General features: G+C 43.9%; 1 protein-coding gene across 1 annotated transcript; it reads left to right on the top strand.

Moving 5' to 3' along the window:
• Positions 1 to 339: 339 nt before the first annotated feature.
• Positions 340 to 27,365, top strand: PMM1 (phosphomannomutase 1). Its single transcript, XM_069967282.1, has 8 exons — positions 340 to 498; positions 17,887 to 18,004; positions 19,559 to 19,635; positions 21,091 to 21,182; positions 22,326 to 22,425; positions 24,886 to 24,961; positions 25,072 to 25,187; positions 25,954 to 27,365. The coding sequence occupies exons 1-8, from the start codon at positions 418 to 420 to the stop codon at positions 26,074 to 26,076; spliced, it is 783 nt and encodes a 260-aa protein (XP_069823383.1). The 5' UTR covers positions 340 to 417; the 3' UTR covers positions 26,077 to 27,365.
• The last annotated feature ends 242 nt before the right edge of the window (positions 27,366 to 27,607 follow it).

Raw genomic sequence — 27,607 nt, 5'->3', positions numbered from 1 at the left:
GGCCAGGCAGCTTGGTATTACATCATCCATATAGTTCCGTACTATAGATATACAGATGTTCGTATAACATTGCAGTGAGCGCTGTGTATTATGTCCCTGCAGTGTTTGAGTATGGGAGACAATGTGTCCTATTTGGCTGCTGTTTGTGCATACAGTAGGTGGAAGGTCATAGGCCCCTCCGCTCAGTAACCTTTAACCTACTTGGCTTTTAGTGTTTTTCTAACATGCTTCAGGAACAAGAAGTCCCCAGCTACGTGATCTGCATCTTGTTTGCCACCATCATCTGACTACGAGGCTGCGGTATTATTGGCCGGCGGAGCCACCACACCTCCCATCCTCCTGAACCAGCCTCCAGCACTCCCCCACCACCTACTTCCATTCATCGCACAGGCAGCGGCCTCTGCAGATGGAGAAGCAATGGCAGAGACAAAGAGCCAAAAGCAGAGAGACATTCTGTGTCTTTTCGATGTGGATGGAACCTTAACCCCAGCCCGAGAGGTACGTCCGAAACATATAGACGTTATAACATACTTATAACTAAGCGTACAATAAGGCGTAACATCTTCTCTGTAATACCGCCGTATACGTGCCATGACATTGCTGTCAGGATCTCGTCCACATTAGTAATGAATATCTCAGCGCAGATCATTGACAAGATGAAGAACTGTAAATGCCTATTCAATACCCTAAACTTACTGTAACGTGACCGAAGTTTGGCATCTCTATTACGTACACAAGCTTCGACCATGTTTTTTGTTTTCTGGTGTCTCAACTTCAGCCGCCCAACATTACAGGGATCTATGAGGCTGATAGTTTGGGTCGGTAAACCTTTAGTCATCTGGGACTTGTAGCTGTAATATGAAGGATATATATATATATTATATATGGTTATATATGGACGTGTTTCCACCTCCTGAATGAGGCAACAACATTGTAAGTCTCATCTCCTAAGGCAGGGAGGTCAAACTCAGGCCCTCCAGCTGTTGCAAAACTACAACTCCCATCATGCCTGGACGGCCAAAGCTTTAGCTGTCCAGGCATGATGGGAATTGTAGTTTAGCAACAGCTGAAGGGCCTGAGTTTGACACCTTTGTCTAAGGGATCGATTCTGAGTGGGCGATTGGGCAAGCTACAACTTTTTGCGTAATTCACCAATTTTTGTGCAAAAATGTTTGACTTTTTACACCTGAAAATTCTATATCATACTGCAGACATAGGGTGATAAGGTGATAAACAAATTATACCTGTCTAGATGATGGCTGTTAGCAAAGTTAGGATGTTGTGCTTAACCTGTAAACTCAAGAGTCCTAGAGGCCAGGCTGAGCTGCAGAATGCACTCCTCCTCCTCCTCCCTGCGCTGTATGGTTGATATACAAGGCTCAGGTTGGGTAGGAAACAGGCGTGCATGCTGCAGCACAGTCTAGCCTCTATAAATGTTGAGCTGTGTCACTCACTTAATGAACTATTACACAGCTCATGCATGATGCAGGCTGGACCACATGAACAATCGCTGGATCCTTCATGCGAGCCTTTCTTTCCATCATTTATAGAACACACCTCTCATATTACACATGGCCGAAGAATTATACATTTTTAGCAAAATCAAATATGATCAGCCAACAAACAAGTGTCTGCTCTTTGTCAGCTGATCTCTGGCCCTATTACATCTTCTGTGTATTAAAGGGATATTCCACTCAAACATAACTTTTGATATGTTGTTGCCCATGGCGAGACTAACAATTCCTTCCATACTTGTTATTATCTATTCGGTCTCCTTCCCCAGTTCTCAGCCATTACTTTTCTGATGAAGACACAAAAATCTGTATATGAGCCTCTCTCTTTCTGTCTCCCCCTCCTCACCCTTCCTTCTGAGACAGCTGCTGTGAACAAGTCCCTGACTGGCTTTATCTGCAACATTGTAGCTTCTTTATAATGCTAGGGGGGTATTCTGAGGTCAGGTTGCTAATGAACTCACTGTGATTAATCCTCCGAGCATTACAAAGTAGCTACAATGTTGCAGATACAGCCTGCCAGGGACGTGTGTACATCAGCCATGCCAGAATTGGAGGGGGGGAGACAGAGAGAAAAGCTCTCACAGAGATTTTTGTGTCTTCAGCAGAAAGCAGCAGCTGAGAACTGGGATAGGGTGACTGAATAGATAATAACAAGTATGGAAAGAATTGTTAGTCTCACCATGGCAACATATCAAAAGTTATGTTTGAGTGGAATACCCCTTTAAGGTCCTAAGTAGTTGATAGGGAAAGTAGATTGTCAGCCCCACTAGGCACATACACAGATATAAGTGATCACAGTCTCTATACAGTTCTGCATGCATGTAAATATTATAGACTGCTAAACTGATTGGAATTGTATACGTGACATTTTGCCCATAACTCACATAGCAGGTTAAATTTTTCTTACACCTGCTACATTGTTTTCCATCAGCCCTGAAGCCTAGTATTATTACACTGCTCCAGCAAGTGAAAGGGAGCAGATATCCATCGCATCATATCAACCTCTTCATAGTCAAAAAGACTGAAATCTGGTTATACTGTGCAACTCCTTCACTTTTCAATTGAACCTACACATTGCATAGACTGCAAACTAATATCCACTCAGTGCATGTACAATACAAGCATAAAGCTTAAACAAACTCTTCAATGTCTCATTGCAAGAGCTCTAAATTATATTATTATGTCATTTGATTTTATTGGGCTTCTGTAATTCAACTGCAATGACTGATGATAATAATTGTATCCCGTATAATGTCGCTCCCATAAAAAAAAAATCATAAAGCTGTTTGCTGAGGATTCCAGGTTAATGGATAGCATACCAGAGCAGCAGAATAAAGGTGAAGGTCAACACAGCCAAGCCCTGGGGTTGGGTATCCAATAAGATAAGAACTGGCTCAGCAAGGCCGGACGAATAGCCAGGGATAAGAAACTGGAATTCCAGCACAATACTTGTAATACTTGTTTTCACACATTCCACCCAAGTATGTTAGATACTTAGATGAGGGGATTTATACCAGGACACTGGCCGTTGTTACTGATTACGACTGTTCACACCGACAATCAATCGGTGTTATAGCACATGTTGAAAGGCAACAATCAGCCGACATGCACAATGTCAGCTGATTGTGGTCAATCAACGTGTTGTGCGACTCCGCGCAATTGAAGCGGCTACAGTAGAACGCCACTGACTTTAATGGGCCATCTGAATGATCTAAGGATCGTTTGGGTGGCCCCTCCCACTGCTCCCTGCTGTACGTGTAATAGCATAGTGCAGGAACCAGTGCCAACCTGACAGGCTGACCTGACACTGTAAAATATCTAGAGGTGTAATAGGACTTTTAAGGTCCTCGTCTTAGTAGTAGAGGGCTTTTCAGAGTTCCATGTGCTGAGTGATATCTCAAAGGGATTGTCCAGTTTAGAAAACCCATCTTCACAGAATCTGTTAAGGAGTTTTGAATTATTAGTCCCAGAATGCATTGCCCCCCCCCCCCCCTCCACAAACACTCTTGCCAGTTCACTACCCAAACCTGTTGCATCACATTTAATTTCACTGCAGACTATTGCACAGTGAAGTGTAGTTGGAGCACCCGCCTGAATAGGTTGGTTGGAGATGGTTAATGACTCAGAGGGGTGGGAGACAAGATCCTGACAAGCCCCCTGTGACATCATGGCCTGCCCCTTGTGACATCAGAGAATCATGCGTCTTCACAGGAGAAAAGTAGGAGTTGGGGACAATACAAATTTTGTAGTCCTTCGATTTTTAATTTCTTGTCAGTGTGAAGCACGGCAAAGCCACTGAAGCCTAATCCTATTAGCGATAATACTATATTAGTAATTTATATATCTTGGAGTGTTATTTAAATAAAATTCTGATACTGGAGTACCCCTTTAACTCTAGGCTAGGATGGAAAGCAGTGACAAAGAGTGTCTATTACTTTGGAGGACCAATGCTGTCCTGCATTACACAGGCAGCTTATTGAATTGAATGGGCACTGGGTAATGCATGATTTCCCCTGTGGTGGCGCTGTAGGGAATCATAATATTTGCTACCAGGTTTTTCCCAACAGATTATAGCTGATTGGGGACACCTAGTGATGAAGAATCCTAACAGACCCATATTTACCCACATTAATATGGAGAACCCCTTTAAAAGAGGTGGTAACCCCATCCCTGGGCATGGCTATGGAAGAAGCCAAAACGTCCCTATCCCTGGTATGAAATAATTTTGAGCACTACTACTTATAAGAACAAGTCACAAATGTGTACAACAAGGCAATAGTGTGGATTGGCTTTATTTGTCACCACAGGATGCAAGATGTTTCCAGGAAGAATTGTCGACCCTAATGGAACATATACACGTAGAACATTAGAAGGATTTCACCTCTGCAGGTTCGCAGGTTATTATGGCACATGTGGTACATCAGCTACTTAAAATCATTAAAATAGTTCTACAGCTCACACAGAAGTGATAATATTGTTAACAAGTTGTAGTAGCCTTATAATACATACCTAAGCTGCTACAGAAATTCTTTTTCAATATTAATGTTAATCACTAGTTGTAGACCATACACTTTCAAAGGTTCCTTTAATCTTTCCCAAACACATGCACGCTCTGTCCATCCAAGCACACGTGTTGTCAGTAGAGACAGGGGAATAAGCTGCTGCCAGACTCCTCTGGTGGTGGCTCATCTCCCTTGAAAACAAAGTATGAAGTCTTAAAAATCAACACCCCTGTGCTTTCTTTCTCCAGATCATGTTCCAATGAAGAGTTGGGATACCACCTGTTTGAACTTGTACCCTGTATTAAAAAAAAAAAAAACACCTGTCCACACACTCAATCAATCACACTCCAACCTCTCCACCATGGCCAAGACCAAAGAGCTGTCCAAGGACACCAAGGACAAAATTGTAGACCTGCACAAGGCTGGGAAGGGCTACAGAGCAATAGGCAGGCAGCTTGGTGAGAAGGCAACAACTGTTGGGGCAATTATTAGAAAATGGAAGAAACACAAGATGACCGACAATCTTCCTCGGTCTGGGGCTCCATGCAAGATCCCACCTCGTGGGGTAAGGATGATTCTGAAAAAGGTCAAGAATCAGCCTAGAACTACCAGGCAGGACCTGGTTAATGACCTGAAGAAAACTGGGACCACAGTCACAAAGAAGACCATTAGTAACACACTACACCGTCATGGATTTAAATCCTGCAGGGCACGCAAGGTGCCCCTGCTCACGCCAGCACATGACCAGGCCCATTTGGAGTCCATCAATGACCATCTGGATGAACCAGAGGAGGCATAGCAAAAGGTCATATAGTCAGATGACACCAAAATAGAACTTTTTGGTATCAACTCCACTCTCCGTGTTTATAGGATGAGTACAACCCCAAGAACACAGTCCTAACCATGAAGCACGGGGGTGTATACATCATACTTTGGGGGTGCTTTCCTGCTAAGGGGACAGGAAAACTGCACCGTTTTGAAGGAAGGATGGATGGGGCCATGCATTGCAAGATTTTGGCCAACAACCTCCTTCCCTCAGTAAGAGCATTGAAGATGGGTCGTGGCTGTGTCCTCCAGCATGGCTGTCCAGGCATGATGGGAATTGTAGTTTTGCAACAGCTGGAGGGCCGAAAGTTCCCCATCCCTGCCTTAACCCAATAGAAAGTCTTATGAGGGAGCTGAAACTCAATGCTGCCCAGTGACAGTCACAAAACCTGAAAGATCTGGAGAAGATTAGAGTTGAGCTCAAGTCCAGCATGCTTGAGTCCATCCGGATCCGCATTTGATTGCTGGTGGCTGAAGAAATTGCATGAAACTAATTCAGCCACTGGTAATCAAATGCAGAGCCTCCTGGGTCCAGATGGAGTCGAGCATGCTAGACTCATCTTTAATCTTTTCCAGCTCTTAAGGGGTGTCTGCAAATTAGGTCAAAAGCTACAGGAAATGTCTGACGTGTGTAATTGCAAACAAAGGTTTCCGTTTTCCTATTGTTTTAAACACTTATTTCATGGAATAAAAAGTAAAATAATTATTTAAAAATCAAGCAATGCAAATATTTTTTTTTATAGATTCTGTCTCTCACAGTTGAAGTGTAACCTACAATAGAAATGACACACCTCTCCATTCCTCATAGGTGGGAAAACCTAAAAAATCGTGCGTGTATCAAATACTTATTTTCCCCATTGTCCATGCTCAGCTCAGCCAAGTTTGCCCGTGTTTTTTAATGGAAAGTCACGACCAGGAGTACAAAAATTGTCAGGCAGATAAAAAAAAACACATGCCCAGTCCTTCTCTAATATCATCTTTCAGTGGAAGAGTTCCATGATTAGAACAACTAGTTAGAAATAGTCCAAAACTTTGTAGCTTAAGGGGGTTTCCCAAACAAAACATACATACTAGGGAACAAGTAAGAAATTGTATGTGGGGATTCGGGGGCACGGAAGTCGGACCCCTGCAATCTTTTACTGTGGATGGGGGACAAGAAAGTTTTGATTGTAAAATCCCTTTAATTCTATTGAAGCGAAAAGAGCTGATTTCTAACACAACACACAACCTAAAGACAAGAGTGGCGCTGTTTTAAGACGAAAGCAGCTACGTTTGGGGATAACCCCATGATATTTCGTATCAGGACATCTTGCTGTCATAGGGGGAAATTTATCAAACATGGTGTAAAGTGAAACTGGCTCAGTTGCCCCTAGCAACCAATCAGATTCCACCTTTCATTTTCCAAAGAGTCTGTGAGGAATGAACAGTGGAATCTGATTGGTTGCTAGGGGCAACTGAGCCAGTTCTACTTTACACCATGTTTGATAAATCTCCCCCATAGTGTCCTCCATAAAGGTTGCAGTCGCAGTAGCTTATATTTAGCATTTACAAGCAGATGATAACATGTGAGTGTCAAGTCAGAGATTCCCGTTTCTTGTTCTGAATCTACATGAAGAAAAGAATCTTTGTCAGCAGACGTGATAAATCATCTTGACCTATGCAGGAACGGTGTCATGTGTAGGGATTTTTGAGAATCTGCCATGATGTGAAAAGCAAAGGGGCATTCCATATGTTTAGAGAAGCATTGATGTGTTTTATATATTAAAGAGGTTATCCAGCGCTACAAAAACATGGCCACTTTCTTTCGGCACGACTCTTGTCTCCAGTTCAGGTGCGGTTTGCAATTAAGCTCCATTCACTTCAATGGAAGTGAGCAGCAAAACCCCGCCCAAGCTGGAGACAAGAGTGGAGCTGTCTCTGGAAGAAAGTGGCCATGTTTTTGTAGCGCTGGATAACCTCTGGCTCTATTACACGAAGCGATCATCGGGCACTATGGCCGATAATCGTCTCGTGTAATAGAAGACAACGATCAGCTGACATGCACATTGTCGACTGATCGTTGTCTTTCAACATGTTGAAAAATAAAAATCACTCACCATAACAGCAGGGCCGCTTTAACCAGAGGGCACATGGTGCACGTGCACCGGGCCCACTGGTTAAAGGGGCCCCCCCGAGCAGGCCGGCCGTTGCTATGTGCGACCAGTGCGGTCGCACAGGGCTCCGGCCACCAGCCTGTCAGGGGGGAGCGCCATGGATGGGTAATCTACTTACCCCTCCATGGCGCCCCCTGCAGGGCCCCCCCGGCGATCACCGCTGCCCCCGCCCGCTGCTGCTGCGGCTCTTCAGCGCTGCAGCAGCGACACTGACAGAGAGAGAGCCATTGGCTCCCTCCCTGTCAGTCACTCTTGTGGCCGCACTTCCTGCGGTCACAAGAGGCCGCACTCTCCCTCTAGCGCCCGACGTCACTGGAGCGTCGGCGCGAGGGTAAGGGGAGTGCAGCCTCTTGTGACCGGAGGAAATGCGGCCACAGGAGGGAAGAGAAGAGGAACGCGTGGACCTAGGTGAGTAACAGTGTTTGTTTTTTTTCAATGTTATATGGGAGGGGGAGCTATATACTACGGGGGGGGGGGGGCACAGGGGGCTATATACTATGGGGGGGCACAGGGGGCTATATACTATGGGGGAGGACGGGGCTATATACTATGGGGGAGCACAGGGGGCTATATACTACTGGGGAGCACAGGGGAGCTATATACTATGGGGGAGCACAAGGGTCTATATACTACTGGGGAGCACAGGGGTCTATATACTATGGGGGGGCACAGGGGGCTATATACTATGGGGGAGGACGGAGCTATATACTATGGGGGAGCACAGGGGGCTATATACTACTGGGGAGCACAGGGGAGCTATATACTATGGGGGAGCACAAGGGTCTATATACTACTGGGGAGCACAGGGGTCTATATACTATGGGGAGCACAGGGAAGCTATATACTATGGGGGAGCACAAGGGGCTATATACTACTGGGGAGCACAGGGGTCTATATACTATGGGGAGCACAGGGAAGCTATATACTATGGGGGAGCACAGGGGAGCTATATACTACTGGGGAGCACAGGGGAGCTATATACTACTGGGGAGCACAGGGGAGCTATATACTACTGGGGAGCACAGGGGAGCTATATACTACTGGGGAGCACAGGGGGCTATATACTACTGGGGAGCACAGGGGAGCTATATACTACTGGGGAGCACAGGGAGCTATATACTACTGGGGAGCACAGGGGGCTATATACTACTGGGGAGCACGGGGCTATTTACTATGGGGGAGCACAGGGGGCTATATACTATGGGGGAGCACAGGGGAGCTATATACTGTGGGGGAGCACAGGGAGCTATATACTACTGGGGAGCACAGGGGGCTATATACTACTGGGGAGCACAGGGGGCTATATACTACTGGGGAGCACAGGGAGCTTTATACAATGGGGGAGCTTAGGGGGCTATATACTATGGGGGAGCACAGGGGAGCTATATACTATGGGGGAGCACAGGGGGCTATATACTATGGGGGAGCACAGGGGAGCTATATACTATGGGGGAGCACAGGGGACCTATATACTATGGGAGAGCACAGGGGACTATATACTACTGGGGAGCACAGGGGTCTATATACTATGGGGAGCACAGGGAATCTATATACTATGGGGGAGCACAGGGGGCTATATACTATGGGGGAGCACAGGGGGGCTATATACTATGGGGGAGCACAGGGGGCTATATACTATGGGGGAGCACAGGGGAGCTATATACTACTGGGGAGCACAGGGGAGCTATATACTACTGGGGAGCACAGGGGAGCTATATACTACTGGGGAGCACAGGGGAGCTATATACTACTGGGGAGCACAGGGGGCTATATACTACTGGGGAGCACAGGGGGCTATATACTACTGGGGAGCACAGAGGGGCTATATACTATGGGGGAGCACAGGGGAATATATACTATGGGGAGCACTGGGGAGCTATATACTATTGGGGAGCACAGGGGACTATATACTATTGGGGAGCACAGGGGAGGTATATACTATTGGTGAGCACAGGGAGCTATATCATATTGAGGAGCACAGGGGTCTATATACTATGGGGGAGAGCACAGGGGGGCTATATATTATGGAGAGCACAGGGGGGCTATATACTATTGGGGAGAGCACAGGGGGCTATATACTATTGGGGGGAGCACAGGGGGGCTATATACTATTGGGGGAGAGCACAGGGGGGCTATATACTATTGTGGGAGAGCATAGGGGTCTATATACTATTGGAGAGCACAGGGGGACTATATACTATTGGGGGAGAGCACAGGGGGGCTATATACTATTGTGGGAGAGCACAGGGGGGCTATATACTATTGTGGGAGAGCACAGGGGGGCTATATACTACTGGGGAGAGTGCACAGGGGGGCTATATACTAATGGGGGAGCGCACAGGAGGGCTGTATATAACTGGAGGAGCACATGAGGGTCTATATACTACAGGGACACCTTAAAACTATGGAGGCACAGAGGGGTGTAACTATGTAGGAGTACAGAGGGGTGTAACTACTGTATAGGGGTACAAGGGACCTAACTACTGGATGTGTTGGAGCCTAAAATATTTGTCTGGCAGATTCTGGAGAGAAGATTCACAGCCAGGAGAAGACTTCAAGGTGGCCCAGGCTGGATGGAGAGAAAAAGAAAAGGTGACAGACTCTGATTGGAGAAAACGCCCCCGGTGAGTCACTGGATGTAACTGCACTCTGTTATAGGATTGTAGTGTTAGGGGTCATGATGTGGCGGTATTATGTAATGGTATCATTGGTGATATCTTTCTGTTTTGTTTAGTGCAGTTTTTATGTAATATGTAATCACTGTATTGTGGAAATAGTGTTATAAGGTAACTACTGTATGTATTGGGGCTCTTGATACAGTGTGGGGGCAAATTCAGTACATTATACAATGTGCCGAAAGGGAAGGGGGGGCCCACTCTTGAGGGCTGTGCACTGGGCCCACCAATGTATTAAAACGGCTCTGCATAACAGCAATATGCTGCCGTCACCCCATGTAATAGAAGCAGCGACAGCAGACTGCCACTATCTTCTATGGGCTGCCCAGACGATCTAGCAATCACCCCGGCTCTTACCCGCTCGCTGCCGACATGTGTAATAGCAGGGAACGAGGAGCAAGCGAGCTCTGACCTGACAGGATGGCGCTTGCTTGCTCCCTCTCATCGCCCCGTGTAATACGGGCTTTAGTCTATGGCCAAGGAGATGGGGCTGACATAGGCAGCTATGACTATAAACATATTTTTCTAGTTAAAGTTAAGGAGATTAATTCTACAGCAATGACTAGAAATCTGGAAATTATTTTCTTAAGTAATGTTATAGCAGGTAATGGCGTGCGGAAGCGTATCTTAATTAGAAATGACACAGGAGACGCAGATAGAAGCACCTGTCCCGCCGAGATCAGCTTTTACCATTATCGCCTCTCGCGCAAATTGAACCATGTAAATCACTGGCTCATAAGTGTAATCCCTAATCAAACATAATGACTGATAGAACCGGGCACAGCACCATTAAGCAGAGAATACAGCCAGCTATCACAGCATTTCCCATCATGAATCACAGATTAATTTGTTTGTGATTACAGACTGATCTTCTGCATGGCTGACCCGAAAGGAAGTGCTATGTAGTATATGCAGAGCTTCCTCTCTGACCCTGTACTATCAGTAACAGTATTTGTTGTTACCCCTTTAAAGGGGTAGTTCACCAATTTTTTCAGATTCTTTCAGTACCAGTCAGGATTAACTTCACAGACAGTGGCCGTCACAGCGGTGTCACAGAACGGCCACAGTCTTAAAGCGTGGTAGGATAAGACGATAGTGGAGGATAAATATCTCATCCTGTATAGGGATAGCAATTATGGGGACTAGTCTTACTGCAATGTTTTTCCCTCCTCCTCTTGAGGGGTTTGCATTGTCCGCTCTTGTTTTCTCCTTGCTGTTCCTTAATGAATAAAGAATTATTAAAAAAATAAGTGTAGGCAGGTGTGCTTATAACTAGAGATGAGTGAACCGGGTTCGGGTGCCAGTCCATCCGAACCTGAATATTTGGCATTTGATTAGCGGGGGCTGCTGAACTTGGATAAAGCTCTAAGGTTGTCTGGAAAACATGGATACAGCCAATGACTATATCCATGTTTTCCACATAGCCTTAGGGCTTTATCCAACTTCAGCGGCCACCGCTAATCAAATGCCGAATGTTCGGGTTCGGATGGACTCGAACCCGAACCCGGTTTGCTCATCTCTACTTATAATATATACATGCCATAAACCCATGCACAGTCAAATAAATTCTATGGCCACCTTGCCGTGTATGATAGAGAAGTGTCTGGGCATGTAAGCCATATAGACATCCACCATTCGTCCACAATCCAAGAGCATGTGATTGAAAAAGTAATTTTAGTACCATTTATCCAATCTCCACTTTTCGTCAAGAAAAATTCTTGTAAAACTTTGCAGCTGTGGATTATTGTTACATAAAGGCCCTTTTATTGTTACATAAATGCTCCCTATTGGAGTATTCAATGGGCTGCAACCAATAACAACAACACAATAACATGTTACATCATCATCATTGGTCTATAAAGTGATAGATTGCTGGGCTAGGAATACTCCGCTCACCCGTGGCCGCACTTACACCCAACCTTTGAACTGTTTTTTACTTTGTTTTTGTTATTCATGGTGTTATCTGGTGAAGGTGTGGTCTCACATACTGTAGTCAGCGCACCATACATTTACTATGTACACAGCAGCAGCAGGACTAAACATTAAGTAACTTTTTAACCTGTTTTGATAATGTTTCCATATAACTGCAGGCTATATACATTTACCTGCTGTAGACCATTAACCATTAGCTAATATTGGTATAGAATAGCGCGCAGCCAAAATAAGTCTGATAATTGATAGTTAATAAAGGGGTACTCCTGCAAAAAAATTCTTTCAAATCAACTTCCATTAAAAAATCTCCAGTCTTCCAGTACTTATCAGCTGCTGTATGTCCTGCAGGAAGCGGTTTATTTTTCCCAGTCTGACACAGTGCTTTCTGCTGCCACCTCTGTCCATGTCAGGAACTGTCCAGAGCAGCAGAGGTTTTCTATGGGGATTTGCTACTGCTCTGGACAGAGGTGGTAGCAGACAGCCCAGTGTCAGACTGGAAAGAATTCACCACTTCCTGCATGACATACAGCAGCTGATAAGTACTGGAAGACTGGAGATTTTTTTTTTTAGTTGAATTAAATCTCTGGCACTTTCTGACACCAGCTTATTTGAAAGATTTCTTAAGAACCCCTTTAAGACATATGCACCACATCTGGAAGTGAAACTAAAGAATAAAGAAGTGACAGCAGCCACATCTGTTTCTGGGTCAAACCAGCAATTATCACCTTTCTTCCTGTTATTTTAAAGTAAATTGTCAGCTAGAAAAGACGCCCCAAGCTGCTAACATGGCTACCTAGCTATATATTCAGTGAGACTACCCATACCTTTATTGTAGTTGTCTGAGACTGCAATCACCTAAAAATGCTTTTTATTGCTGCTTTAAAGTGTCATTGAGGTGTGGCCAGAGCACTTAGGTTTACTTTAGTGCTCTGGCCACACCTATATGACACCTCACTGGGTGTTTCTGATTCATTGACATCCCCCTCTCCCAGTCCTAGATACTTTTGTAAAATTTCTTGCAGATATTAGATCAGTCGTTTTCTTCTTGAAGTGTCCCAGAACCATACATTTTTAACTGAATTTAAATTTTCAAACGGAACCGATGTTTGTGGTGTAATGCAGGATGGGACAGGTCTTCCAGAGCAACGCTGTTTACAATGATCCTGCGAAGTTGACCTCCGTCAATTTACTATGAAGCATGGCAAGTGAAAATGTTCTCAGGTTCACAGGGGGCACCAGCAATTGTGACCCTGCAAAATCAAATACTGAAGTTTCCCATACATTCTGAACAACTACTGACAGATTATAGGTGCAGTGTCCCAGAACAGCCCTTCTTATGCTCATATTTTTATTATAACTAGTTCTGTTCTGGAAAGCTATGGTCCACTGCAAACTGCGTGTATTGCGTTACCCTTCTCAGTATTCAGGTCTGCTATTTCATTCATTTATTGCATGTGTATTCAGGTATCAGTGTCTAAAGGTATTGTGTCGCCTCCTAGTGTTCAAGGATGGTGCTTCTCATGTATATTTCTCTGTATATGCCTAGTGGTGTGATGATGCAATGGCTGGATGTCACGTGACTGTGCCCTGCTTCCATGGTAACACCAATGGTCATCGAGCTTTTGGCTGGGGTTACCATGTGACTTCCTGTGCTACCTGAGTCTTGTCCTCCACCTTGAGGAGACAAGTTGTGGTGTAGTCTATCTCCTGCCCCACAGGAGACCAGTTCTGTGTCCTTCCTCTCTCCCTGCTAAGAGAGAGGCCTGCGTGTGCTCTGCTGCTCCAGTCCACTGGCTGTGTTACTGTCTCAAGCCTCAAGATTCTCATCTGGGTGTCGATTCTTCAGTCATTCCTTAGTTCATCTCCTCATCATCTTCTCAAATCATCAACAGCAAGTATTTCATTCAAGTCTCATTCCACCCAGCATCTCAACTTCAATCTCACTACTACTCCCATCATTCAGCACGCTACTCTCACAGCCTATTGCAGCATCACCCATTACTCTGCTTTATTCAAGATTGCCTTATTCCCGGTTGCATCCGGAGAGACTGTTGCTACTAGTTACCACCGTTACAATAAATATACAACTACCGTTGTTTCTGAACCTTGGCATTGGTGTGATAATTGGTGCCCTGACTAAGGACAACGAAGAATCGCATGCCCAGTATTCCCGCAGGGTCAGGAGCCCGGTTTCCACCTGTATCACCCTCGTGCCTACACCGTGACACCGTGGCAACCCTATATCCTACAGCTACCCCGGTTCCTGCCTGTTAGCACCATCTATACTGCGGAGTGGCCCTTAGGGGCCAGGGCATCGCATAGGGGTCAGCTGCGATGGAAAATCACAGTTGACCCCTTTGTTCAGAGGGAGATAAGATCTTGCTGTGGCTTACCCCTCCCCATAGACAACACAGGAGCCCTTGGCCATACCAAACAATAGCGGATTATAATAGGTCCGTTTTGGGCAGTAGCTTGGGGCCCTGTGCTGCTAAGGGGCCCATGGCCCCCCAAACAGACATACTTTCAGTGGTGTGTTATCTCAAGACTACAGTTCAGTCATGATTTGCATAAAAATCGCTGCTTTTTACTGCAATTTTGCACAAATCAGGGCAAAACTGTAACAGTAACATTAGAGAATATATTGAAGGACCTTATCATGTGACAATGATGTCACCACAGGTCCTTTACAGGCTGCACTATGGAGGAAAAAGACTTAAGTTAGTGCCGCTATAGTTACAGTGGGTTGGGGGGGCCCAAGCTTGATGAACAGCCCGGGGCCCATAGTACAGTTAATCTTCCCCTGATGCCAAACATTCCTGTGTGTGGAAAGGACAAGTTATTGAAGGTGTATGATCACCATTACTGGATTCACAAAAGTGACTGCAGAATTAAACAGTGCGGTCTGTTACTATGGCGATACATTGTCTACATGGGAGCTATAGAAACCAGTAGAATAGGAAAATTTTGATGGGAATACGATGGGAATATTCCGGTACCTTGAGCAGAAGCTTCCATTACAGAATGACTGTGGGGCTGCGGGGGTGAATGCTCAATGGCTCCCCGTGTGCACGCATAATGGGAGGCCATGAAGTTCAGCCTCAGCGCTAGGAATAGAACAATTCCATTAATGAATTATTATTGCTATTTTGTTTTTCCCAACATAAAAAGTTTAGTTAGGAAAGTAACTAAAAGGAGATAAATGCGGGTTTAGTAGGAGCTATAAGGCTGTATCCCGCTGCATTTAGCTGTGTCCATGTAATGAAATCTTCTGGATACGTCCTGGTGCTTGTGTTAAATACATTAATAGATCCCTGTTCCCTGATAGAAGTGAAAAATGAATAATTTTGGCTTCGGGTTTGCAGGATGGAATAGCACAGACTAACATACTATTCAATTGAGCTGGATCCAATAAAAAAAGTACAGTCATGACCAAGGCCATGGACCCAAAATCTCTGTGTTTTGTTGCCTGAGCCATTTAGTTATCACCTTTGCTTTATGACAAGGTGCTCCATCATACTGGAAAAGGCATTGTTGATCGCCAAACTGCTCTTGGACGGTTGGGAGAAGTAGCTCTTGGAGGACATTCTGGTACCATTTTTTATTCATGACTGTGTTTTTAGACAAGACTGTGAGAGAGCGGATTCCCTTGGCTGAGAAGCAACCCCACACATGAATGGTTTCAGGATGCTTTATAGTTTGCATGAGACAAGACTGGTGGTAGCGCTCACCTCGTCTTCTCCGAATAAGCTGTTTTCCAGATGTCCCAAACATCAGAAATCGGAAAGGGGATTCATCAGAGAAAATGACTTTACCCCAGTCCTCAGCAGTCCACTCCCTGTACCTTTTGCAGAATACCAGTCTGTCCCTGATGTTTTTTCTGTAGAGAAGTGGCTTCTTTGCTGCCCTCCTTGAGACCAGGCCATGCTCCAAGAGTCTCCGCCTCACAGTGCGTGCAGATGCACTCACACCTGCCTGCTGCCATTTCTGAGTAAGCGCTGCAATGCTGGTAGCCCCATCCCGCAGCTGAAACACTTTTAAGAGACGGTCGTGGCGCTTGCTGGTCTTTCCTGGGCGCCCTGGAGCCTTTTTGGCAACAATGGAACCTCTCTCCTTGAAGTTCTTGATGATGCGATAGATTGTTGACTGAGGTGCAATCTTTCTAGCTGCGATACTCCCTGTAAGGCCATTTTTGTGCAGTGCAATGGTGACTGCACGTGTTTCTTTAGTGATAACCATGGTTAACAGAAGAGAAACAATGATGCCAAGCACCAGCCTCCTTTTAAAGTGTCCAGTGGTGTCATTCTTACTTAATCATGACAGATTGATCTCCAGCCCTGTCCTCATCAACACCCACACCTGTGTTAATGGAGCAATCACTGAAACGATGTTAGCTGGTCCTTTTAAGGCAGGGCTGCAATTATGTTAAAATGTGTTTTGGGGGATAAAGTTCATTTTCTAGGCAAATATTGACTTTCAAGTAATTGCTGTTAAGCTGATCCATCTTTATAACATTCTGGGGTATATGCAAATTGCCATTTTAAAAACTGAAACTGTAGACTTTGTAAAAAATGTATATTTGTATCATTCTCAAAACTTTTGGCCATGACTGTATACTGCCTGGTCTATCATGGTCTGTGTGGTCTATCATATCTAAACGTCAGACATATATGTTGGAGAGGTCTACCTATGTATATGTCTAACGACACTGTCAGTAGGTTTAGACTGTCCTAGCATAAACTAGAAAAGCTGAACAGAATGATGTGTCTCTTACATTGTTCTGTGCGGCTGATTCGGAGATATCTTCCTGAATAACATGGACAATATGTAGTCCTCTCCATTATGTGCATGAGCCTAGTAGTCCTGGATATTCATGAGAAGCAGAAAACTCCGCCCACCAGCTGCTAACTGGCAGTTATCTATCCATGCTGTATATAGGCAGTCAACTGTCAATCAGCAGCTGGGGGGGGGCAAGAATCCTATTCTCCTGCATATTAGGAGAACGGATGAACAGAATGATGCAAGTAATACACCGACACTGTTCACTGTCACTATTTTATGCTGCCCTCATTTAAGGCGACATAAACCTACTGCCAGATTGCCTTTAAAGGGGTACTAATATTTTTTCATATATTACTGAGGTTGCATAGAAAATAATTGGAAATAATTAACAGCTTATTTCCACCTACCACTCTGCCTCTGGGATCCTCCTGTCAATTCTTCAAGTCTCCCCCCCCCCCCCCCCCCCGCCGGGTGCTTTGGCTACTACTTCTAAGACAGACTCTTATCTGCAGTGACAGCCCGCTCAGCCAATATCACTGTCCCGCTCAGTCACTAATGATATATATATATATATATATATATATATATCTTGTCACTTATTAATCCTGCTCATTCTAGGCTTAGGTAAACCAGTGGGCGCTCCTACCGGTGGACATTTATGTTTGTATGCTCGCTGATGCAGAGAAGGCTGTCAATCACTGAGAAACTCCACCTATTGGACTCCTAAGCCTAGAATGGACAGGAATGAGAAATTAAACTAAATCTTAGACTGTAACAAAGTCTGGATGCTAGGGTGAGCTCATATGTTGCAATCAATTTTTTTTTTCTTGGCTAAAATTTTGGGAAAATTACATCAAATCATTTGACAATTTGACTGTAACACGTGAAATTACCCTGGTGCATGCTGGTTTTGCTGTGATTTCAGCTAACATGTGGGCTGTATTGGTAACTTTTTGGAGGGCTTATGAAAACATTCAGTAAACTTTTGGTTTCTTTTCTCAAATAGAAAGTGGACCCTGAGGTGGACCTGTTTCTACGGGAGCTCCGGCGAAGGGTAAAGATTGGTGTGGTGGGTGGATCTGATTACTCAAAGATTGCAGAACAGCTCGGAGATGGAGATGAAGGTAAACATTACAGCAAACACCATTGTTGGATCTATGCCTGTTTTTAGAAGTTCACAGATTTAGAGTTGGGCTATGTATTTTGGTCAGTATTTTGCAACCAAAACCAGGAGTGGATAGAAAACACAGAAAGTATCTGTTCACACATTGTTGAAATGTAATGAATGGCCTCTATTTAACAGCAAATAGCCATTATTTCAAAACAACAACAACAACCGTTGTTTTAAAATAACGTCCATTATTTGCCATTAAATGATGGCCATCTAAATTTCAAAAGTTTCAAAAGTTAAATTTCATAGCATTTCTGTGTTTTCTATCCACTCCTGGTTTTGGTTGCAAAATACTGAGCAAAATACTGGATGGGAACATAGCCTTTAAATGTATTGTTAGGACTAGGGATGAGCGAATTTACAGTACTACTGTAGCGAATCGCTTTTCTAGGCTCGGCGGTCAGCTTGTCAGCCAGCTGCCTTTAAACTTCTCCCAGTTTTCCAGCACTGGATCCAACTTTTTCTCCAGGCAGAGGTCAGAGTGGTGCAGAGTTCAAAGGCAGCTGGCTGGCGCAGGGCTTCGCTACAGTAGTACTGTAAATTCGCTCATCCCTAAGTAGGACACCATCCATACAAATGGGCTAGTTATAGTATGCACCCACCCTGCTCTGTGCTGTTGAGGAGCAACAAACCTAAAACAGCTGTTCATAGATGGGTAACCACTCCTTCTGCAGTGTTTTTTGGCTTAGCTTAAAGTGTTACTGTCGTATTTTTTTTTTTTTTTTTTTTTGCACAGGCGATTTTAAGAAACTTTGTAATTGGGTTTATTAGGCAAATATGCCATTATCTGCATTCAAAAAGACTTTTCCCAGGTCCCCCCTCCCTCCTCTCTTCCATTCACTGCTCATTATCAGGAAATCACATCTTGTTGCATCAGACATGCCCCTATCTGTTCTATGGAGAGGGGAGGGGGGAGAAGGGAGATTAGTCGACAGCAGAGAACAGAGGATTACACAGCTGGACCTGTGTAAAAGCCTCTATTCAGAGGTCAGAGAGGTCAGTTCTGACTTAAGAGGAGATAGCCCAGTGATGTAGCTGTAAATTAACTCTTTGTTGTCCTGTTTTGGTGCCTCATCTCCCTCCACCCCTCCCCTCTCCATAGAGGACCATGAAGACGGGGGGGAGAGCTTCAAACTGCTTTCTCATGATAAAAATGCATTTTTCGGCTAATAAACCCAATTACAAAGTTTCTTAAAATCACCCGTAGTATTGATTTCTGCAAAAAAATTAAATGACATGTGCACTTTAAATATTATCTTGTAGCCTATGACTTTCTCTTACATCATACACTGTGTGTAACCTAGTGTCACCTAATCTAGATGGGTCCATCAACCAGCGTGTTGACTTGTTCCCTTATCTACTAGCAGAATAGTGATTGCAGCGAGATCATGAAAGAATGTTACTCCTACTGTTATCTATGTATGAACTGTCACCTAGTTGTCATGTTTATATGTATTTCTACATTGTTAGATCAATAACCATTTGTATCTTGTATTTCCCTATGTAGTAATTCAGAAATTTGATTACGTATTTGCTGAGAATGGGACTGTTCAGTACAAGGATGGGCGGCTCCTGTCGAGACAGGTAAGAGTTTCATTTCTACAGCTGTGACTTGGTATGTTCAAACTTACCCATACATCTCAGAGCTCAAGTGTCAAGAAGGTGTTGCTAAGCCGCAGTATGCATGCCTCCTTCCTCCCCTACCTCCCCTTCCTGCATTGAGCCCTGTACATTAGTCAGTGAAAGCAGGGTGGGGGAGGGAGGACCTATATGCGCTGCTGCTTGGCAACACCTCCTTGACACTTGAGCTCTGAGCATAATCTACAGCTGACAGATTGCCATTAACCTCTACCAGCTCCACACTATTTACATAGTGCCGACATTACTATAAATCCACAGTATAGGGGTTAACCCCTTCATGTCACAGCCAATTCCCGCCGCTCCATAGGGATGAATAGAGGCGCAGGTCATGTGCCGTACCCATGGCTCTATTTATAATACAGAAGCCGGGCCTGATATGTAGATCGGCTGAGGTACAGAGGTCGGAACGACCTCCTACTTTTCCCCTATTCTGGAAGTTTAATGATCTTAAAATCTACGCCTCTTTATAACTTTCTAAAAGAAACAGATCGCTGATCTCAGGGAGACCAGCCAAATGATAACACTGCCGGCTGCCGGTCAAAGCGCTCAATGCAGTGAAATCCTAGGTGCATTGCTCCCTGGGAAACATGAATATGTAAAAGAACAGCCCGTGGAGCTCTATAACTTTCTGACACCAGTAGATTTTTTTTTTCTCTCTGGAGTATTACTTATAGCGTCTGATCAATGGGGGCTCTGACCATTAGGACACCCGGCAATCTCGCCTGTAAAAAAGTGGTGGTCTTGCATCTATTCCTCTACTCAATTAACTCTTGATGGGAGCAAGAGGACATGGAGAGAGAGGACAGTGCTAAAAAAAATACTGCATATGTACTTCATAATGCAGTAAAAAAAAAAAACGCAGTTTAATTGCAACATGAGAATGGAGCCATACCCTGCAGCAATGATATAATGAATTGCCCAGCCCGAATACATTAGTGTACACAGGACCAGGCCTGGACATGTTTTCGGCTGGTGGATATAAACAGGAATGGTTTCATCCACTGACAGCAAAAACCTGAAAATGATGAAACACAAAAGAATATGAGAAAGCTGCAGAACTTGTTAGTACATTTGCATGGAATAAAAAAAAAAAATTCTAATCTTGGTAACTGTGCGTTATATGGACGCTCGTATATGTTCAAGTTATATCAGGTTGTTCGGTTTCGAGGTGCAGCCCTGGGGCTAAAACCTGGAGTGGATTAGAAAAAGATGAGAGGTTGTCTGTGTCCTATATATGTTCGCCCCCCCCCCCATCATCCATACCTGATTTTAGCTTATAAAAAAAGTACAAAAGTACAAAAAAGTCATGACCAGTGTGAAATAACGGCCATTATTTGATATATAATATACAAATGACGGCCGATATTATATTGTCATATTTTCTATATGTTTTTCTAGGCCATCCAGAATCACCTGGGAGAGGAGCTTCTACAAGATCTCATTAATTTCTGTCTCCGCTACATCGCCATGATCAAGCTTCCCAAGAAACGGTAATGACCAGACGCCATTAGTGTGAGGGACGTGTATCAGACTCCACATCAGTTTTTCCATTTTACTTTTTCTGTATATGTTTGGCACATTCTGTCACTATAAGATCACGTTCACACACTGTCATTTGAAATTAAAATAACATCCGTTGCTTTCATTCTTCAATGATTAACTATGGAAACAACGGCCGTCAGCTCACACAATGTATAAAACAACAACCACTGTTTGCCCCAGCCGTCAAATGAAGGTTCATGTCATCAATTTGTGGCCGTTATTGCGCAAACAACACCGTCCTTTGTATTAAAATCAATGGATCTTAATTAAAGACACATCTTTGACTTTTAACTAGAATATTTTTCCAACAGTCGTTATTGCAATGATGGCCACTGGGACATGCTAAACCATGGCCGTTGTTTGGTACTTAAAACTCAGACTTTGGTGCTCAGAAGGACATAATATGGAGAGTTTGCAATAGTAAATCAGCCATCAGTAACTTTTGACATGTCTGATGACAGATGAAAAGTTACTGCAAATGACAGTAAGGCTTTAAGGCTATGTTCACACACAGTAATATAAAATTTCAAAATATGGTCGTAATTTTGAGTGAACAATGTCTGAACAGATGAAAAAATTACATATTTCGCTAAATCAGTTGGTAAACAATGAACATGTTTATTATTTGAACGGTAGTAATCAGTGATGGCCATTATTCTATACTGGATGAGCACTGCCAGCCAATTTCCCATTGACTTTGATGGAGTGCATTGTTATATTGAAAATACAGCCTTATTTTCACCACCTCAAAGTTATGGCCGTAGCAGAATGTACGTCTGGAGACCAACAGACACAGTAGAACCAGAATCCAACATTAGCCAACTCTAGAGTCTTCTAGAGTAAATCTGCCATAGAACTGGATGAGCCCTCTACTGTACTGCTGAATGCCTTAGATTTTATTCTCATTCAATATAAAAGAATAGTGTCACGTTCTATAAGGCTCCATACACATGGGAGGTATTTGAGGCGAGTTAAGGAGAAGATGAGTTCTTACAGTTCCCTAGTTTATCTTCCTTCTGAACGAGTCATTATATTATAATAATATATACTTTGCCATCTTTCATTCTACCATTACTCTCGTCCATCTGTAGGGGAACGTTCATCGAGTTTCGGAATGGAATGCTGAACATTTCGCCCATTGGCCGCAGCTGCAGTCAGGAGGAAAGGATTGAATTCTCTGAGCTGGATAAAGTGAGTTATGGTACTAAATCACAGGAGTATCATATAGGAATATAATAACATAGACAAGGATATAGATCGGTTGTAGATTGCTAATGAATATGATGATGATGTTGTTGTCAGGCTCGGACTGGCCCACGGGGGAGCAGGGAAATCACCCAGTGGGCCCTACCCTTTAGCGGGCCCCTGAGCAGGAAGTGGGCCTCCCTGTTTAGCAGCTCCAGGATGACATGTAGTCCCCCAGCACTGCTGTACACGCCTGTGAGTTATGTGGATTCATTTGTAAACCCCCCCACCTTATATGTAAACCTGCTGATAAGTTACTAGCAGTGAGCTAGCATCGCTGATCACATACACAGTCACTATAGTAATGTGAAAGATTTGGTGCTGGTTATAACTGGTGTATGTAGGGTGGGCCCCTAGAATCAAATCCCATAGTGGGCCCAAATTAGCCCAGTCCGGTACTGGTTGTTGTTGTTGTTATTATTATTATTATTATTATTATTATTATTATTATCCATTGGATCTTACATTTTGCTATACATTTCCCTTTCTCAGCATTTTAACTATCTGTTGCCTGGAATGTTCAGACCCTGACTCTTAGGGTACTATTACACGGAACAATTATCGTCCGAATTGCCCGATTCGGCCGATTATCGCTCCGTGTAATAAATACAATGATCAGCCGATGATCATTGTCATCGGCTGATCGTTGATATAGGTTAGAACCTATATTTGTCAAGCGCAGACCGTGTACCGCTACGTGTAATAGCGGTGCGCGGCCCAGCGACTGACGATATACTTTACCTATCCATGCTCCAGGGCTGCTCCTGCGGTCCGCTTCTCCCCGGGTGCCACACGCTTTAGCTTCAGAGCAGCCTGTCAGCTAACAGGCCGCTCAGCCAATAACAGGCCGCGGCGGTCCCTGCAAGGGCTGCAAGGACGTCGGTAATGATGTCCTTGTAGCCCTTGTTAAACGATTATCGGGCCGTGTAATAGGCCCAGTAAACGAGCGATGATCTAGCAGATCGGCGCTCGTTTACAGATATTATCGGGCCCCCATCGGCCCGTATAATACCACCCTTACACGTGTCTGTCTTGTATTACAATTTTATGCTGAACACACCACCAATATTCCCATATGACTAGAATATATAGGCCATCACTTTGTGATCAATGGGTGATCGACCTTTAGAAAAGTGCTGCGGACCCTTTGGATTGTTGAGTGTTCCAGAGGTCGGACCCCCACCATAACCTTTTAATTTGATATAGAGTATTACTTTATTATCCCAAGAGTGTAATGGTTATGCAGCCCTTACACTAGATGGTTGTGTTAAATGGCCTGTTATATGATTATGTTATATGGCCTGTTATATGGTTATGTTATATGGCCTGTTATAGATAGGACTTAAAGTGATATAGTCATTTCCTTACTCTATGCGCGGTTCTCCGCACCATCCACAAGCTTAGATGCTGCACATTCAATTACATAACTGTTATTTGTGTTTTCTTAAATTGCTTCAATTCATCAGTGGATAGTGTTGACTAGACAGGGCTTCACAACATTTGGGCCCTCTCCCCAGCCAGGAGATGGGGCCCAACTGCTGTGAAGCCCCGCCTAGTTACTCCAGCTTAAAGGGGTTATCCAGCTCTACAAAAATAGGGCCACTTTCTTCCAGAGACAGACCCGCTCTTGTCTCCAGGTCAGGTGTGGTTCGCAATTAAAGGGGTTGTCCAGCGCGACAAAAACATGCCCACTTTTCTCCCTACTGTTGTCTCCAGTTCAGGTGTGGTTTGCAATTAAGCTCCATTTACTTCAATGGAACTGAGTTTCAAAACCCCACCCAAACTGGAGACAACAGTAGGGGGAAAGTGGCCATGTTTTTGTAGCGCTGGATAACCCCTTTAAGGTCTGCTCACTTCAATGCAACTGAGTTACAAAACCTGCACCCAGACTGGAGACAGAAGTGGTGCTGTCTCTGGAGGAAAGCGGCCATGTTTTTGTTGCGCTGGATAACCCCTTTAATTGTCAATTATTTCAATGGGAGTTGGCCTTTAGTAACAAATCATGGCCACTACACAATGTATGGAGCTATCTGCTCCAGACTTTGTTCCTTGTATATGTAGCAATGGCAAACCAGCCATTTCAGCAGTGATACCAGGACCCCACAGACCAGATAGTGATGGCCTAGTCTAAGTGCCCAACTACACCAACAGATTATCTGACAGATTTTTTTAAACAAAGCCAGGAACAGACTATAAACAGAGAACAGGTAGTAAAGGAAAGACTGAGATTTCTCCTCTTTTCAAATCAATTCCTGGCTTTGGCTAAAAAAATCTGTCAGACATCTGTTGGTAATATAGGGCCCTAAGCATAGGATAGTCCTAGATGTTCTTCCTCAATGATGTAATCTAGACACTAAACTCTTTGTGTAACGCTTGCCACATCTTTAATTCATTGACTGTTTGCAGAAAGAAAAAATCCGGGAGAAGTTTGTGGCTGCTCTACAGAAAGAGTTTGCAGGCAAAGGCTTACGGTTCACCAGAGGTGAGACCATTGTTTCTCTATATGTCAGAGTATGACGCCTTATAATATGCACAAATGTCATGTAATCTTTCCCTTTCTTATATACTGATCTCAGCTCCTGTCTTCCCCAGGTGGGATGATCAGCTTTGACATTTTCCCAGAAGGCTGGGACAAGCGTTACTGTCTGGATGTTCTGGAGGAAGAACGGTTTTCAAGCATCCACTTTTTTGGCAACGAGACTTCTCCGGTGAGATTCAACTCATTTGTCATTGTTTGGAATCTTAGGTTATATTCCCGCTCATTTTTTTTTCCTGTTTTTAAAAGCTTTTTCTTTCTGCCTTGTGGTATTTTTTTCAGCCTTCTTCTCATTCAATGGGGAAAAATGCAATTTTTGGTCAATTTTATGTCTCCAAAAAAGGACCAAAAACTTGTTAGCGCATAGCTTTATTCTCCTCCAGAAAGAAGAAAACTGTCTTTATAGCGCCACCTATAGGTAGCTACCTTGTAAGTCATTGCTGATGCCATTGAGTCTTGAAATATGACAGGATGAGTGTCTCTTACTTTTGGAGGGCACTAATTTGCATTTTTTAAAGCATTTCCTTTAGCACTCCATACACCAGCTAGATCTCCTTATAATGTGAACCAGTATCTATCAGAACATGTTTCATTTAGAGAAGACTTCACAAACAATGTCGTAACCTTAAACCATTAGTATCCCAATAAATGTAGGTTGCTGTAAATAGCATATAGTGAGCTTTTGGGTCTTTATTATAGTTGGTTAAAGGGGTACTCCAGAGGGGGAAAAATAGTTTTCAAATCAACTGTTGTCTGAAAGCTATGCAGGTTTGTAAATGACTTCTATTTAAAAATCTCAAGTCTCCCAGTACTTATCAGCTGCTGTATGTCCTGCAGTAAGTGATGTAATCTTTCCAGTCTTGACACAGTGCTCTCTGCTGCCACCTCTGTCTATGTCAGGAACTGCCTCTATTACTGAATAGTTCTTTCCTTCACAGGGTGGTAATGACTATGAGATCTATACTGACCCAAGAACAGTTGGACACACGGTTGTATCCCCTGAGGACACTGTACGGCGGTGCCGACGACTCTTCTTCTCAGAGAGGAACAATGAACTTTGAAACAGCTTCCTAAACTTTTATAGAGAATGAGGCCAGTGACTAATCCCTATATGCATTCTGCTAGAGAAGTCTAACCGGCATGGCGGACCACAGAGCAAAGCCTCTTGTTCTGTAAGTACTAATCCAAATGTGACCATGGAGGAATACTGGTGAAATGTGAAGCTGCACTGGCATCGGCTGGATCGAGCATGATCTCACGTATTTTCACTGTTAATTCTGCACTGCTCACTATTATTACAACTACTGTCAGGACATATCAGAATGACGTCTCTCCCAACCATTTACCCCGTATAAATATGATGGTTTACTAGACAAATCTGATCTGATGTTACCGTCCAATCGCAAGTGCCATTGTTGTGTATTGTACTGACTGGTGTTTTTTGTGTATAGCAGATGTAGCCAGTTGGGGTTTGTATCTGTCTGTAGCATATGTAGCGTAGATATTGCTATGGGATATCTTAAACATGGCAGAAATCACCGTTAAAATCAATGTATATCTTATCAAGGTGTTGTATACTGCCATCACTTGAATGTAGGTCTTCATGCTGAGTCCCTTTATTAATGTAGCCATGTTGTTCCTTGTTTTACAATGTAGGCAGTATACCACTGCAAGCAAAGTCTTTTATTATATAGAATTTTATATATATATATATATATATTATAGCAAAATATTATATATTATATAGCAAAAATGGAACAGCCCATGACATGAGGGTTTCAGACTGCCCGAGCACCAGGGAGAAAGGCTCTCAGGTGAACTCGAGATCAGTATAGGGCTATGTACCTACAATGTCTTTTTTGGCCAAATATCGGCTGGTATTTCTACATTAATGGACCTTATTATGAAAAAATTATTGTTATTTGGCCTCAAACAGCCAAAAAAAGACGATGTGGGAGCATAGCCTAAAACTGACTTTTGCCTAAAATATTCCTGATATAGTATATTATTAGCTAGGTACCAAAATGCCAGAAACCAATACATTCCAAATCAGAATATGGTGTGTATATAAACTCCTTTAAGGGTACAAACCCACACACCGTATACGCAGCAAATACGCAACAAATACGCAACAAATACGCAGCAAATACGCAGCAGTTTGATGGTGAAGATTTAATGCTGAGTTCAGTTATTTAGATCTAATCTGCTGCGTTTTTGTTGCGTATTTGTTGCGTTTTTGCTGCGTATTCACTGCGTATCGCAGCAGTAAATACGCTGTGTTTACGGTGTGTGGGTTTATACCCTAAGCGAATGTACCTGCTCAGTGCCGTTTTCTGCTTGAGCACCGGCTCTGCTCAGAGCACTGGAGGCAGGCCCGGCGCCCCCCCCCCCCCCCCCAGTGTGATGATAACCCCTCTCCACGATGCTGTGTCTCCATTGGGATCAAACAGGGATGCGTCACCAAGAGGAGGGGTTATCACCACGTCGGAGGGTGCCGGGCCTGCCTCCAGTTCTCCGAGCTGGGCGGTGCTCAATCTAAAAATGGCACCAAGTGCGGGTACTGAAAAAAATATTTTAAGTCCTGGTGATAGT

Source organism: Dendropsophus ebraccatus, chromosome 4 (genome assembly GCF_027789765.1).
Source record: "Dendropsophus ebraccatus isolate aDenEbr1 chromosome 4, aDenEbr1.pat, whole genome shotgun sequence".
Lineage (NCBI taxonomy): Eukaryota > Metazoa > Chordata > Amphibia > Anura > Hylidae > Dendropsophus > Dendropsophus ebraccatus.
This window is presented reverse-complemented; position numbering and strand designations above follow the sequence as displayed.

Coding starts and splice junctions, on each gene's coding strand:
- PMM1 (XM_069967282.1), top strand. CDS start 418: ATGGCAGAGACAAAGAGCCAAAAGCAGAGAGACATTCTGTGTCTTTTC. Junction 18,005..19,558: donor GCTCGGAGATGGAGATGAAG/GTAAACATTACA, acceptor TTCCCTATGTAG/TAATTCAGAAATTTGATTAC. Junction 25,188..25,953: donor TTGGCAACGAGACTTCTCCG/GTGAGATTCAAC, acceptor TTTCCTTCACAG/GGTGGTAATGACTATGAGAT.